The sequence below is a fragment of the Cnephaeus nilssonii genome (genome assembly GCF_951640355.1).
Source record: "Cnephaeus nilssonii genome assembly, chromosome: 21".
Taxonomy (NCBI): domain Eukaryota; kingdom Metazoa; phylum Chordata; class Mammalia; order Chiroptera; family Vespertilionidae; genus Cnephaeus; species Cnephaeus nilssonii.
In genome coordinates, this window is record NC_137092.1 from 35,967,432 (window position 1) to 35,984,688 (window position 17,257).

The following is a 17,257-nucleotide window of genomic DNA, read 5'->3' on the forward strand; positions in this document are numbered from 1 at the left end:
TTGGTCTGTTGGAGAAATTCACATTCCTCCAACCATCACAACATTATCTCACAAGGACTCAGAATCCCGGCCTGACATGGCAAATAGAGAATGTGTCCCTCATCCTTCACTTTACAAGCCTCCCTCCGATTGAGCAAAAACATTTCATCTGCCCTGGAGAGGAAGGTAGGGGGTGGGGTGAGGTGGGGGATAAGTAGATTCTGCTACAGCGTGAAAGAATGAAGAGCATAAAGCATTATTAATGTGATGCTCTTCCCAATGAATTAACACAAACAACCCCTCTCTCCCGTCTGGCACTCAGTAAATATGTGTAGAATGAATGAGTGTTAACAGCATGCAACTCTGTCTTTCCTGCTCTGAAAAGGTATAAAGTTCATGCAGCCAAATCAGATTAAGTCTAGCTTACACTAGTATACAGTCTTTGGAATCTCAGGCCAAGGTGAGAACAATATTTGTTGGAAAACAAAGTGAGTGTCCACTTGGGGCCATTTGGTTTCTGTATTGGGTAGGGGCAGGGCTACCTGGCTTCATGTTGGGGACTGGCGAATGGCCACACCTGCCTCCAAAAGCAGTTCTCTGGTTCGACAAAGAAGGGTTAGGCGGCCCGTCCTACGTGGGACTCTGACGAGGGACCACGCTGTCTGTGCAGGAAAGAGGGGTGACTCCCGCAGGACAGATTCTGGCCTCTGCTGGGCCCCTGTAACCCACTGCCAATGTTTACTCTCTCCCTAATGCGCGAGAGTATCATCTGTCTGTCCTTGGTTGGATTTCTGCAGGAAAGTCACACGTGGACCCTCGTCACTACCTGCAGCCGAGAGATTCCAGGGACAATGATTTCTGAGTCAATTACCTGAGTGCAGAGGGACCACATGGAGCAGGGACAGAGGTGGGCATGGGTGGCCTGTGCACTCATCACACGCAATCGATGGATGACAAGGGGCCCTAAGCCACTGGGTCTGTCCAGCCGACACAACAGAGGGAATGTCACGCTTGCCGGGAAACTCCCATCCATCACCAAGACACCCACTTACCCGACCTCCATGTGCCCGCGCCCCCTGAACTCCGGCTCGCAGAGATGCTGGACTGGCCTGGCTCGTTGTCCTGACCCTCCAGGCCATCCCAGCATCCACGGGCCCTGTCTCACTGACTGCAGCCAGGAGTCTCCTTGGCCCAGACGGTGCAGAGGAGGGCGTGGCTTTGGTCGGTGGACCTTTACTCCGAGAGGCCTGCAAACTCCTCTCCTCCGAGAGGCCTGCAAACTCCTCTCTGTGCCTGCACCTTCCCTGGTTACTCAGGGTCGAAGGACAGAGGCCTTAGGGGCTCACTTCTCTCCCCGGACTAACCGCATTTACTCGTCTGACCCTCCCCAGCTTCTTCCTGCTCCTGTCAAATCTCCCCTCACCCCTCAGTCCGCTGAGCACAGAGCCCCTGCTTTCACCTTCTCTGGCGGCACCCTAACCCTGGCGTCAAAACCTGTTCCTGGTTCCGATGAACTTGTTTCTGATATTATTTTCATTGCAAGTGTGCTATGGCTTCCACATCAAGAGTTGGGTTGGGCCCTAACAGGTTTGGCTCAGTGGATAGAGTGTCAGCCTGCGGACTGAAGGGTCCCAGGTTCGATTCCGGTCAAGGGCATGTACCTTGGTTGCGGGCACATCCCCAGTAGGAGGTGTGCAGGAGGCAGCTGATCGATGTTTCTCTCTCTCATCGATGTTTCTAACTCTCTATCCCTCTCCCTTCCTCTCTGTAAAAAATCAATAAAATATATTTAAAAAAAAAAAAAAAGAGTTGGGTTGGCAAAGGCCCGCTGCCTCTCCCATCTGACCATCCCTCTGCTAAGAGTCGGACACCAACAGAGGCGCAGCTTTTAAAGGCACAGCGCTGCCTGCCCAGCGAGCGGAAGGGCACATGCTCCACAGCTTGGGGTTTCAACAAGTTGGACACCCCCTCAGGGCCCCAAAGAAGAAGGCTGTACATCAAAGGAGAAACCAGCAGTTCCGCCCATTTGAATAAGCCAGGAAGAAAGGGACTGCACTCGCTTATTACAGAGAGGATCACCTGGAACCAGGTTACAGATCGTCCGAAGAGACAGAAAGGAGCATGGATGGTAGAAATGACCAGTATCTAAACCACAAAGGTCATGACCTTGGTGGCTGGTGTGGAGTTACAGTGCGGCTGACGCGAACCTTCTTCCTTCAGATTTCCCTCCTGGGTTTTAGAGGAAGGAATCTTACAAATGATTCATCCGAGCGCCCGCAGGAAGAATGTTTAAATTAAATACTTGAAGGGAGGGCAGCGATTGTCAACCCGTGCGCCACAAGAGTTTTTAAAACATGCAATCCCGGGCTTTTAGTCAGGGGCACTGACCTCTTTTCCCCCGGATTGTCAAATAAAGCAATGACAACAGCCAACACAATAGCTGTCCGGTGTGAATGAACCAAAAGCATACCTTTTTCTTTGTGTCAGATGGGCAAAAAATGAAACATATTTTGTGTGTGCCGCAGAATTTTAGCAATTAGTGTGTGCCATGAGATGAAACCGTGTTGACAGTCGCTGACCTGGGGCGTTATCCTCAGGCAAATTCAATTGCTGTTTTAAAAGCAAAGGGACCTTCCTCTGAGGTTGTCCAGGTTCCTGGTGCCCTCTGGTGGGAGAGAAAGGGTACACCTGCTGGTGAGAGGCTAGAAATGTGATTGATCACTCCTGTTTGAGGTGGAAGCACCAAGAGGAAGGAAGTATCAGGCGCTAAGCACCGCACATGCTTTACCTCATTTGTCCCCACGCTCTGTTTTCCAGATCAGGGAGCTGAGGCTGAGACATTAAGCGACATTAGGGTCACCCAGCAAGTCGCTAACTGGCAACCCCAATTCAGTGCCAAGATTCCAAAAGTTCTGGTTACAAGCATTAGAGAGAGAAAGGGGTGGGGGAAGGAGGAGGGGAGGAGGAGAAGGGGGGGGGGAGGGAGAGAAGAGGGAGGAGGGGGAAGAGGAGATGTAATTATCTTCAAATGTGGCCCATACTTAGGTAGCAGCTTTACCCAGTTTTGAGCAGTGTACTTTGCTGGAGTTTGAGTTAAGATCGAGTGTGCCAGAAGTTTCCCATGTTTTTAATTTGATTCAAATGCAGGCTCACTTCCCACTAGTTTATTTATTTTTTTTCCCAGAGAGGAAGGGAGAGGGAGAGAGAGAAACATCAGTGATGAGAGAGAATCGTCATTGGGGATTAAGCCTGCAACCTGGGCATGTGCCCTGACCAGGAATCGAACCCTGACCTCCTGGTTCATGGGTTGACGCTCAACTACTGAGCCACACTGGCCAGCCTGCTAGTGATTCTTTAAAAGGTTCCTGATGGAGGGGAAAGAGCTGCAGCGTGAGACGAGGCAAGATGGTCCCTAAGCCCAGCAATGCTTATCACTTCCCCTCTTTGTCAAGTGAGGGTGTTGAAGATGATCTGTAAGGACAATGTGAACATACAGGTATTTTTTGTACGCTTAGCCCTAAACCTGGAATGGGTGCTCACTCCTCTCTCTCCCTTCTCCACATTGAAAGGTTTTCTGTGGAGGGCAGAACCATGTGAGTATTTGCCTAGCTGACACCTCGGAATCCAGCAGAACCAAACCACCCAGCCCTAACCCAAGACCTTGTCTCTAGCAATGTCCTACTGCTCCTCGCCCTCCCCAAGCTTTCCATCACAGTGTGACTACACGGTGGTGCTGAGTGTGGCTCCTCCAACACCAGCCTGAGTCACCTGAGAACCCAGCAGGAATGCCGATGATCGGGCCCACCCAGACCTATTGGCTGCAGCCGTTGGGAAGTGGGGCCCCCCTCGGTCTGCGGGCAAAGCCCTCCAGGGATTCTGATGCTTGCTGAGGGTTGAGAGCTGCTGCTCTGTAACAGGGGGCTTCACCTGGGTCCTCACAGGGTTTCAGGGGTAGAGAAGCTTTTTGGGGTTTGCATATAACATGGTACATATGCATACCCTTACCTTGGAGAGAGGAAGCAGAGCAGCCGCCTCTGGACCCCACACAAGTTATGAACTACTGCTCTGCTGATTGTTTCATGATCAACACCCCCTTCTTTGGGGTTTTTGACTTAGACACAATGGTTTGAACCATGGACTGACTGTGCTTCTTAGTGACCTTGGACAAGTTATTCATTTCTCTAAGCCTTCAATACCTCAGGGAATAACAGATGGCAAGTCAGCACCTACTAAGTGTTCAATCAGCACCTACTACGTGTTCAGTCAATGCTATCTATTACTATTCTTTCCAGGCCTGTTGGCATGGCCTTAGGACTATCATTTACAGCTCAGAGAGCTGCACAGCCTCATAGTTCTGGCCAGCACTCCAGTCTATTCTTAATACAACCAGAATGATCTTTCAAAATGCAAATGAGGCCACGTCACACCCCTGCTTAAAATCCTTTCGTGGTTTCTGTGGTTCTCCACTGTCTTCAGGATAAGGTTCGAATTAATTAGTTTGGCAAGCCGCACCTTCACCACCAGCCCCCTCAGCACTCAGCCCCACCTCTGGTCACTTCTCCAACCTCGTCCTTACCTCCATGACACGGAACTTATCCTTCTCCAACCAAGCCTCTCTCCTGCAGTCAGTCCTCTCATCTGCTTCCTCAGTCCACGTGGAAACTCTTGCCTCTAGCTCCATTGCTGACCATAGGCAACCTGAGGGAACGTCCTTACTCCCTGCCAGTACCCAGCAAGCTCTAGCTCATAGTTTATTGAACGAATTTCATTCCTGTCCTTTATTTTGAGGAGGAAAAAAAGCAAAAGGAAAACTTACTCAAACGAGTTCAAGGTTGGGGATGTATGTAGCAAGACACTCCCCTGGATCCCCAGGCCTGTAATGACCTGAAACCTTTCTAGTAGCACTAATTCTGTTTACACCTTTAGAGGTTGGATTTGTGCAAGTTCTAGCAAATACTTACTAGGTAATTTGTCTCCTGTCACTAGTTTTAGCTTGCCTTTCTGAAGACTACCTTCAACAAAGATGCTAAATCCGCAGCCCCAAGGTGAGGAGAATGCAAAACCCAGGAAACATGTTATGCAGTTGGAATCATTAAAAAGTGCCTTAAAGAGGTCATACATGTGGGCAGAGCTGTGACAAGGAAGCTGGCCTCATCCTTGTCTCTAATGCGCCTCCTGCTTTTCATTTTTAAAATGCTACCCCTGCTATTTCCAGTATCCCATCCCCCACCACACCCCCAGGGCCTCCTCACACAGGAATATACTACATATTTCTTTCTGTTTTCATTTTAAACAAGAAATGTATCTACACAAGAAGCTTGACTTGAAGGGAAAACTATCTAGGATCCATTTCTTTTAGAGTAATTTATCCCTGAAGACAGACTGCCCTACATGTAGCAGCTTTGTACAGTTCGTTACAAAATTGTCCTCGGTTCTACAATGATGAGTTAGGTACAGACTTGGCCTAGAGAGGGCTCGCCTTAAATCACTCCCGACATCATGCAGGACCTCTGTATTCTCTCATTGTCCTGGGCTCTTGGGGGAGGGCGGGGAACCAACACACACACACAAAAAAAATTAAAATTCTCCAATTGAATAAGGTATGCAAGGATTTTTATGTTGCTCTTTTTTTTGAGCAAAATAACTTACTGGATATAAAGGTAAGAGCTGAATGAGCACGTCACTAGATGGGGGGAGGGGGTATTTTCACAGAACCAGTATTTCTGTGTTTTGCCCCATCCCATCTCCATTTGATGGTGATCAAAACATACCATTGGCCATTTAGTTTTAAAAATGCACACGCTTGTGCGCACACATCAGTCACTTCGTGTGCAATAAAGGGAAGGGCAAGAGGAGGATGAAAGCACGCTACGTGGTCATGGTCAGGAAGTGGCGGAACAGACTGCAGTTTTCTGATTGGTATCTTCTTGTCCGGAGGAACTGAGCTCTGGAGTAAGGAGCAGTTCCCTTTTCTCAGCAGACACCTCGTCCGCTGCTGGAACACAATGGCTCTTCACCCTCCACTTCAGCTGGGCACTGTCTGCTTCATTGATTGCCTATCAAGTCAGAATCCCACCTGCCTCATCCACAGACCCTGTCCTTCACAATAGGCTTTCATTAGTTAACTACTACGTGGTGTGTGCCTCTTAATCTTTTTTGTTTTTATTGATTTTTTAGAGAAAGGGAGAGGGATAGAAACATAGATGAGAGAAAACATTGATTGGCTGCCTCCTGCACACCTCCTATTGGGGATTGAGCCTGCAACCCGCAACCCAGACATGTGCCCTGACCAGGAATTGAACCGGTGACCTCTCGGTTCCTGGGTCAATGCTCAACCACTGAGCCATGCTGGCCAGGCTTCTTTTTTTTTTTTTTTTCCTTTGAGTGGAAGGGAGGAGAGACAGAGAGAAACGTTGATGTGAGAGTGACACATCGATTGGTTGCCTCCCCCATACACCCCAACGGGGGCCAGGGATCGAGCCTGCAACTAAGGTATGTGCCCTTGACTGAAATTGAACCCAGGACTCTTCAGTCCTTGGGCCAATTCTCTATCCACTGAGCAAACCGGCTAAGGCTGTGCCTCTTAAACTGCACCATCGACCCATCCTGCCCCACAACCTTCAAATTAATATGATCCTTGTGCTCAGTCTGGACTCCTTCCCTGGGTTTTTCGGGCGCCGGCACCTCCTCAGCTGCGGCTTCACCAGAGGCACCAGGTCCACACGGAGTGAGCTCACCAGCAGCACCAGGAGCCCAGGTGGTGCCGTTCCCATGGCAGCCTGGGAAGGGTGCCTCCTACAGTGTGCAGCGGGCACCAACCTGCAACTACTGTGTTGGCCATAAGCGCAGGACAGCTGGCCGGCCCTTCCCTCATCGCAATGGCCTCAGTGCTGAGGGAATAGCCTTTGGGAAGCACGTGGGCCAGCAAGCTCTCTGCAGCAGGCTCACCTTCCTGGATCCCTCCAAACAGAACCTGAAGGCCACAGGCCAGTGGCTTCCATGTAGCTCCTGAAAGGGAACACAAAATGTTGTGTTTTGTGAGATTTCTTAAATTTCATTCCCTTTTTAAAGGGGGCTACAATCCCCGAAAGTTTAGAACCACTGCTACGGTCCCTAGCAGATGCTAAGCAAGTGATTAATGAGTCCTTTGCGACAAACACTCAGTACCTTTGCACTTGACACAATTCACCTGGCACCTCTTTGTAAACTCGAGACAAATCCATCCTCTCACCACGTGAAACCTCTTCTATAGTAAAGCGCGTGGACAAGCTGATGTAATCATGGGCTCAGAAGAGTTCTGCACACACGTGTGCCTGGGGCCTGCTTAAACCACTCCGGACATGCAGGCACTCTATATCAGGGATCCTCAAACTTTTTAAACAGGGGGCCAGTTCACTATCCCTCAGACCCTTGGAGGGCCGGACTATAGTTTAAAAAAAACTATGAACAAATTCCTATGCACACTGCACATATCTTATTTTGAAGTAAAAAAACAAAACAGCAAAAACACCCGCATGTGGCCCTCGGGCCATAGTTTGAGGACAGCTGCTCTATATTCTCTAGTTCTCAAGGTCTCTAGGGAGGGAAACCTCCACAATTCAGTTAAAAAATACTCTGCAAATGTTTGAAGTTTCCTTCAGAATTGGGAACCTAAAAATGAAATATAATTATTCTATAGCTAACTGGGGGGAAATATCAAAAATTGTTGTTTGGCCGAAACCGGTTTGGCTCAGTGGATAGAGCGTCGGCCTGCGGACTGAAAGGTCCCAGGTTCGATTCCGGTCAAGGGCATGTACCTTGGTTGCGGGCACATCCCCAGTAGGGGGTGTGCAAGAGGCAGCTGATTGATGTTTCTAACTCTATCCCTCTCTCTTCCTCTCTGTAAAAAATCAATAAAATATATTTTAAAAAATAAAAATTAAAAAATAAAAGTCTTCTGAATTAAAAAAAAAAAAACTTCTATGGCAAAAGCTATTCTCTTCGTCCCCAAATCAGACCAAAGATCGTATGTCAAAACAGGAAATAAGATTTTGCTGTATACCAAAATTACCTATTTCCCCAATAATGACACCACAAAATGGCAAAATGGAAGGTATTTATTACACAAAGCACAACAGAACCAACAGGTATTAAAAGCATTACATAGTGCAAATACAAGCGACGCAGGGCTATTAACTCAGTGGACTTACAAAGACCAGGCGGGCACACGGCAGTCTCCTTCCCTCGCTCCAGTGAGCGGGCCGCTATTCGAAGCTATTTTGAATCGCCATTTTCTCCCCCTTTATGAAAATCCCAGAGCTTGGTCTCCAAGGCATAACAACAACTTCTAGTATCTTACTCAAGGCAGTTACACTAGATTACGTTGCTCCCCCACGGTTAATCCCCACAACAAACTATGAGGTACAGAGAAAAACTGTGGTGTGGAAAGGTCGAGACTGGACTCTTGGTGGTGGAATAATCTGACTCCTCATCTCTGAGAGGCACTTCAGTGTCCAGCTACAAGCTCAGGAGAGTCCCATTCACAGGCTGCTGAAGACCCCTTCCTTGCCAAGTGCCAAGGGGCCAGAAACGTTTCATTCCCCTTTGAATACATCCTCCGCTACCTTTACAAGGGGGAAGGAAAGACCAAAGGAGACATTTTGATTCTTATTAAAAGAAAATGAAAAAACAATGCCATCTAGAGGAGAAAGATACAATCCCCCGGAAGAGGGAAGGCTGACCTCAATTTCTCAGTGCTGAGACACGGGGGAGCTCATTGCCCTGTTCCCCCATGGCACACACCAAGGGAACTGCAGTCACAAACTGTGTAACATCAGTAACTCGGATGTCACAGCTTCCCTTCCTTATTGCTAGAATCCACCAACTAACTGCAACAGAAACATTCCGGGGACTGACTGGAAAAGCAGAATCTTAGCTAAAGACATGGTACACAGAAGGCCTTTGGTAAAAGCAGTACCCAGGAGTAGAGAATAACTTTGAGCTCCAAGGGAAAAATAGTAAGGGAGGGAGGAAGGAAGGGGAACTGTCTGACACCACGCAAACCACTGTTAAGTCAACAGAGAACTAAAAATGCCTTGCAGTAAGAAATAAGATGCCCGACAAACTCTTGGTGCTATAATATCAGTTTTCAATAAAGCATTTGCCAAATTCCAGCAACTGTCCTGAGAAAGGAATTGCTGATAGCGCTATTTGGCTTTCAGGTCCCTGACCCGTTCTGCCTCCAGGAAATGAGGAATTCTACTTCCCGTGCTCTGCTCCCGGATAAGGAGTAGAAGTAGCACCTTGAATTTCAGATAAGCTACCAAGAAATACTGACTAGCTTTTCTGCAGATACAACTCTTTCTCTGTAACATTTTTAGCCATTCGAAAAGCTCTTGATAGAGGTACAGTAAATCAAAGTATAGATTTATTATATTTTCTTTAACAATGCTACATTCACCAAAAACAGCATTAGTTGGGACTGCATGCTCATTCCATCAAAAGATCTTAAAATGCTCATGGGACTTTCTCCCACAGGAGGAAAGAGATCTGGTAGCTCCCATTAAGGGGGGCTATAGCAATGGCAAACAAGAAAAGCTGTCCAAGAAAGGACACGTCAAGGACACGGAAAAACCACTACCTCAGACACCCATTTTCAGCTTAGGGTCCTCAATATTTCTCCCCCTAAGCGAAACCACAACTCCGCTAATCACAAATCTGGGCAATTCCAGCAACGTAACCTCCACACACCCTATGGCAGTACAAAATCCCAGACATTTGCAAACAGTGTACACTTCACTTTTGGCACAGGAAAGAGCATGCAGGATCCCTTACCTTTTGACCTGCAGATTTTAATCACAGCTAGTTTCTAATCTAGACCCATTTTTAGCAAAAGTATCATCAATCTTGACACTGTGTGTGCACGCATGGACACCCATGAATGGAAGAACCATCAATATGAGCTCTTCTTTAGAACATGGGTCTGAACAACTGAAGCTGATACCGATTAAACAGAAAACAAGATTCACAGTATCTAAAGCCACATATACTTTCAGCTCACACAACTCTGCATAATAAAAACCAGAGAGCTGGTTAACAAGACTCCTCCTTTCTAAAGAGAACCAAGAGGTAACACTATAACATTGTAGAACCCAAGATCTACCAGTCACCAACTTCTCATTAATGACTTCTCAATGGAGCCAACAGTGCATTGAACTGGCATTTAAAAAGCTACAAATGATCATTGTCTTTAAAAATAAATTCTTACAAACATAATAATGTCCCACAAAGCATTATATACATCTAAATACATATACATTATTAAAACACAACTACATATTTCAAATGCTTGGCAGTGATTCCATTACATTAGAAAAGTTCATGACGGGTTACAGGCTAGTGTGGCTGGATGCCAACCCATTATTCAAGCTTGGATTGGGAACCTATGCTATTCCATAGACGGACTGTGGGGAAATGGTTATGTTATTTTAAAGGCTTAGTCTGATATTTAATAAAGTCCGATTTAAGTATCAAGTACAGAAGCATATCAAATATAAGTACAGTGCAAGTATAATGAGTTAATATTAAAGGATGGGAGAAATTTTTAACTATAATCTAGAAATTTGCTGGGCTTTTGTAAGGATTTGTCATCGATGCTCTGAACTTTTTGTCCAGGATAACATGATCATAAATATTAATTTAAATAACAAAAACAAGAAATGTGCTACTAACGTGGGATGATTTCATTAATCACAAGTCTAAGTCGCAATACAACAGATACCATAAACTCCACTGACACCTACTTTAACAGGCTCTTTCCTCTCAATCCGGATTTCAACTCAAGCATGGCCTATACGGAGACCATGTAATTTAACATCCCAGTGAAGACAGCTGAGGGAAAGGGAAGAGATGAAGACAGCATGCTCAAAAATGGGAGTAAACTGGCAGTTTCCAACAAATCAAAGCATATGACCCCTCTAAGTACAGACAAATGGTAGTGTTTGGAAGTCAAGAACTTATCTCACAGTAGTAAACAGCAAAGACTTCCCCTACAAATGCTTGCAGTGGCAGTGAGTAAAATGAACCTGTAACGCAGTGGCACTGAAAAAAGAACAGAATCGGAAACAGATGAAGGCGGTCTAGTTTCTGCACGTGAGGAATTGCTGATGGCACTATTTGGCCCTTTTAAGGTTCCTGGCCCATTCTATCCTCAAGAAATAAGGAATTCTGCTTCTTGTGCTATACGCCCAAAAGACATGGAGTAAGGATCCTGGGTAAAGGAAAAACCATTTGCAGAAGCAGCATCTTGGATTTCAGATAAGGTACCAAGAAATACTGCAGATACACTTCTCTGTAGCACTTTCAGCCACTCAAAAGGCTCCATAAAGGCACAGTAAGCCCAAGTGTAGGTTTATTCTATTTTTAGCTCACACACACAGCTCAAGGATCTTCTAAGCAAAGTACTCGGTACCAACAGGAACAGTGAAAAACCCAGGTGAACAAAAGGGAAGAGGAAGAAAGCTGAGTATCATGGGAGGATTTTGTGCAAGGGTGTACCAAAATTAGCATCTGACTATCTACAAACACAAATAATATTTTTAAGTTTTTTTTTAAGTTTTCTAAAATACTACAACTTAACATAAGGAGAATAACAGGATACTAGTGTGGATCCCCAACCCTCCCTGCCTCTTAAGTTATCACTTGCCAAAACACTTGACTGGAAAAAATAAAACTAAGGGCTGTTAAACTAACATGAAGAGAGTATTGGGGGGGGGGGGGGGGGGGAATAGGGAGGAAAATAATTTCTCTCTCTCAAGTTTTAGAACATTTACCATAGCCTAACAAAATATCAAACTCAGAAGGATTAATTCCATTTATTGGGGCGGGGGGGGGCGGGGGAGGGGGGAGAGACACCTTGTCCCTAACGCCTAGAGGCAGACTTTTGAGCAGCATTCACCTAGAAGGAACAATTCTGGAGAAAATGCTTTAGGTTCCTCTGACACCTTTCCTTGTCCTCCCAATGGGAGGAATAATTTATCTGATTCTATAAGAAAGCCTGACATTTCCTGGGCCTTATCTCTTCTGGGAAAAAGGGTTAAAAGCCACGATTCTCTGTATAGTCCAATTTTGGCTGCCAAGTCATATCCTCTAGTACTTTAACGTTATTGGTTGTTCCAAATTCAACAAAGCACCACCATTTAAATATTTAATAAATAACGAGAAGCAATAATGGCTTAAAGATTTACTGCAAGTTGGTTTAAGCTAGTTTAGATTTGGATTCTAGTTCTGGCTCTGTGACTTTCACTAGTCCTCTGACCTTTAGTCTCATGTGCAATATAAAAGAGGTTGAGTACATACTCGTTTTTAAATTCTCCAACTTTAACAAAACTTATCCTCTAGAAATTAAATATGATGCTAAATAAAGGGAACTCATTTTACTTCCTATACCTGGGAAACCCCTTTCTTTAAGGGCAAGACTTCCAAAAGTGTGGTCTGTGGCCCACTGTACCAGCTTCCAGGAACACCTGTTCAAATGGAAATCCTTGGCCCAGGCCAAAGGATCAGTGTATGTTTGTGATTTGAGGAAGGGGACGGGGGAGAGGGTGTTTGTGTGAGCTAATCTTTTAAAACAAGGCGTGTAGGTGATTCTTAAGATCCTTACATTTGGTAATTCTAAGGCCTTGCTCTTCAAACTGACATATTGGTAACCCTGGGCATAAACCAAGATTTTTTTCTATGGGAAAAGTAGACAGGGATATCTATAAGGAAATCAAGTTAAAGGTTTTTAATTACCATATGTACAGTCCAAGTATTTATATGCTCAGATAAAGACTGTTCAGATCTAACACTTCTCTTTAATACTTTCCTTTGCACAATCACCACACTCCCTATTTTCAAAAGACTGCCTCTCACACAACTAGGATTTTCCTATGGGGCACTGCCTCACAATGCCCCCAAAAAACCAACAACACAAGGACAAAAAACTCAGAGAACTCTCAAAAGAGGACAGAGTGCAGTAAAGAGAGCTATAAGAATTCTAGCCTTATCTTTCTATCTCAGAACTGTAATTGAGATGGTTGTGCCAAAAGTGTATGTTAATACATTTAATTAAAAAGTGAACATTTTTGACTGAAAGTTAAGTCTGATTTGGCTCATTACTTTGAGAACAGGCTTTGCCCGTTTACATGACAGAACATTTTCTACAAATTCCATCAGCTCAATCTGCAGTTCCAAGTTTTTGATAAAAATATCTTTAAAGCACATAGACAATGTACTGGATAGTATATATCCTCTGAAAGTACTTAAACATTTTTTTAAATATACTTTTATTGATTTCAGAGAGGGAGGAGAGATTGAAGCCATCAATGATGAGAGAATCATTGATTGGCTGCCTCCTGCACGTCCCCTACTGGAGATTGAGCCCACAACCCAGGCATGTGGGTGGCCCTTGACTAGAATCGAACCCAGAACCTTTCAGTCCGAAGGCCAATTCTTTATCCAGAGCGTAACCAGCTAGGGCAAAATCTTATTCTTAAAATTCAGATGTCGGATTAAACACGTGCCATAAGGAAAACTAATCTAGGGTGAGAGCCGTGAAATGGTAGGACTGCCTGGAAAGGGGCACAGGGAATACTCTAAGGTGACAGGTGTCCTTCTAGAGCTTGGTTTGTGTGCTTACATGTCTACAGAAGGGAACACATTGTTTGCTAATTGTACCTCAATTTTCAAAATGTGCAAAAGATGACATATACTTTCAAAATTATTTTAGGGGTCTGTTAGCAAAAAATGTTAGCATTATTCTCACCACACATGGAAGAAATCTGTTTTTCTAAGACTTTTCTTTTGGCTTCTCTAAACCATGCAGCCTGATTGCCAACATATAAAGTGTTCTATAGCACTATATAACTTGACCAATTGGATTCTTTTTTCCCATTGTTAGCTTTGCTATATTTCTAATAGCCACCTGGGCTTAAATGCCTAAGAACATTCTTTAACAGCATAAGGAACAGAGTCAATAATATTGTAATAAGTATACATGATGTCAGGTGAGGGTACAAGACTAACGGGAGGATGGATCACTTCGTAAATTATATATGTAACCACTATGCCATACACCTGAAGCTAATATAATATTGAATGTCAACTGTAATTGAATTAAAAATGAACATTCCCAAACAGAAAATAGAAAATAAAATTAACTAAAGAAATGTTAATCTTCAAGTAATTTAGTAAATGAACACATTTTTGTTTATACTGATAGTTGCTCCCTCTCAGATCCTAATTTTTTTTATCCTCACCCAAGGATTTTTTTTTAATATATATATATTTTTAATTGATTTCAGAGAGAAGGGAAAGGGAGAGAGAGAGATATCAATAATGAGAAGGATTGAGCCCACAACCCGGGCATGTGTCCTGACCAGGAATCGAATTGTGACCTCCTGGTACACGGGTTGACGCTCAACCACTGAGCAACAACGGCTGGGTGAGGATTTTTTTTTTTTTTTTAAATTATTGATATAGAGAGAAAGGAAGGGGGAGAGAAACAAGGATCGGTTTCCTCCTGTATGCGCCCCAACTAGGGATTGAATCTGCCACCTGGGTATGTGCGATCAGGAATTGAACCCATGATCCTTTTGTGCACAGGATGGCATCCAATCAACTGAGCCACACCAACCAAGGTCCAGATCCTCAGCTCTGAAGGGAGGATGAAGTGATTAACATATCTTTTATTGCTGAGTCCCCAAATTAAGTCTAGTTCTAAAGAACTCACTCTCTATTTCCATATATTTACAAGCAAAAATGGTCTGAAACACGACGTTTACATGAATAAATAAACAATGGGTCAGACTGGACGAAGATGCTCCAGACCGACGTTTTGAATACATGACCTGCCCCTGTTAATATTTTTAAAATTCAGATTCACAGCTATGCTATAAAAACCCTAATAACCAAATGAATCTCTTTCTGGCACGCAGGGCACGAAGCCCCAGTCTTCTTTAATCTCCTGGCACACTGAAAACAAGCGACAAGATGGCTCGTCCTTCCATGAATAATGTTCCCGTCGCGTGGTCTTTTCTCACATACGCTACAAGGCTTCAGAAGATTGTGGCAATCCTCCATGCTTCCTGTCTCTGTTCTCTGCTTGAAGAGGTTAGCCGATTGTTCTCCCATGCTTGACACAGTCTCTTGACTTTCAGAACTGTGTGCCAAATCCAAGAACTCCACAGAGTTGCAGGGATCAAAGAGTTTGGGGTTTTCTTCTTTTTTATATGTATCTTTAGGTATAACAACTGGAGCTGATATGGTTCTGCGGCAATCAGGGATATCAATTCCTTCATTTTCCTTCTCTTCAGGTATGGCAGTGATATCAGACGTGGAGAGAGAATGGGTTAACTTAGAACAATCTGAATACCAATCTTTCCTCAAGGCCCAGCACCGAAAACAGTACCTCTTGCTTGGAGAGTTAAATTTCTTGCACTCGGTACACTGCCACTCATCCTACAAAGGGAAGTGCAGCCAATTAATACTCAGTGGGAACATGACGCTGAGAAAAAGGGAAGGCGGGCCAAACTCTCATCATCTCACTAAGCTACTGAGAGCCCAGACAGTCCACACCACAGGTCTAGCCTAGAATTAAAATACATTGTACAGCCACTTTGATAGTGACACAATTGCCAATTCAAGCCAAAATTTAATATAGCAATCTTTTTTAAAAGATACATTAATTATTTTGGCTTTCTAGTATGAATGGAATTTACATTGTTTGATTTTCTGCTTTCTTGTTAGGTCATTTCTCTTTTTATAACTAACACTTATGTTGAGAGGCTAAAGAATGAAGAGATACTACTGTCATTCTTTTCTACTATTTAAGAAATGTTATAAAATCTGGCGGAAAAAGCTACAATTATGAGATTTAGAAACTACTAAGTTATTTATTCATGCTTTCTCACTGCTCTCAGGATCTTAGGTAGCTAACTGTATGCCTAAATCAAACCCTCAAAAAATGAATGTTCTAAAAAAAAAAAAAAGAAAAAGAATGTTCTTGTCCTTGAATGCCAAGTAAGTTTTTCCTAGTTCTCCATATTAAAATTAAGAGATACTAGAGCTCAATAAATTTTACATGACTTGCTTAATTCAACGGTAGCTACCTGGAACAAGTCCAGAGTATTTAATGTAATCATAGCCTGGCTTTCATAGGATCAATGATTTGACTGACTTGACTGTTTTCAGAATGGATCAATCAAGCACTTCAAGTTTAGAAGTTATAACTCAATTGCCTCTAGACCAAGAAGCAGGGACACAACCATTTTTTAAAATGGGATGTTCACTAGAGAGTCTCAAAACATTCTTGTGCCAGCTGAAGATCCTCAGCTCTCGTATGAGTACTACACAAATACTCCAAGGAACTTCATAAAGATATGGAATTCATAACTGATGGTGTGTCATAGTCTAATTGGCATCGACTTTTCTTTTCTAGTAGTACATAAAATAACAGGGTTTGTTAAAGTCAATGTCATCTTTGATTTGATAAAATACGGCCTATTTGCTTAATAGGTTTTCTTGGTCCAAAAAGCCATAGAAGTCTGATGAAAATGGAAACACTTAACCCTGCTACCTGGGTCAAGAACACTTAATGGATCAATATATTCCACTTTATTACCTAGCTATGCACAGATAATTTGCAATGAATTACCATAATGGTCAATAGTGGTGGGGTGGGGGTGGGAGAGGAATCAACACCAGAGACAACCTAAAATTTTTCCTATCCCCAAGCAGCAAAAAGTAAAATCAACTTCCTTATCTTTCCCTTACCACCCCTCTTTTTTCTAGTGAGTTAGCTGAGAGGAACACTAAAAGGAAAATGGGGACCTAGCATGAAAATAGAAAAGTAAGGAACACATTTGAGTCTAAACATTAGTTGTTAATTGGTGACAAATCCATAACTATTACCTAAAAGCTTAATAATAAATCCTTTATTAGCCCTCAATTAATATAAACTTGTGTGGAAACAGCCTTTCCATTTCTTTTTAAGAAAACATTAAAAATATAATTTTTATACCAACAAAAAATTTTAGAGAGCTTATAAGTCTATCTTTGGCACTGCAGAGGTGCTATTGGGAAAAGCAGTGCAGTACTATTCTGCATAACTGTACCCACTGCATCGTGTCCAAACAGTTTTTATAACAGGAGAAAGGCACACAGAGAGGCATTCAAGTCATCCCTTTTCAACTCATCTCTTCTCAAATTCTAATAAAAGCCTCTAACAAAATGTAAAGAAACCAACATCTCTTAACACCCA

General features: G+C 43.7%; 1 protein-coding gene across 3 annotated transcripts in view; it reads right to left on the reverse strand.

Annotated features, from left to right (window-relative positions):
- Nucleotides 1-8,063: 8,063 nt before the first annotated feature.
- MDM4 (MDM4 regulator of p53) overlaps nt 8,064-17,257 on the reverse strand; it is a 38,480-nt gene continuing 29,286 nt past the window's right edge. For all 3 annotated transcript variants that reach the window (XM_079761628.1, XM_079761626.1, XM_079761629.1), the window contains one exon: nt 8,064-15,456. In XM_079761628.1, coding sequence (XP_079617754.1) covers nt 14,884-15,456 — 573 coding nt within the window. In that variant the 3' untranslated portion in view covers nt 8,064-14,883. The remainder of the gene's footprint in view (nt 15,457-17,257) is intronic.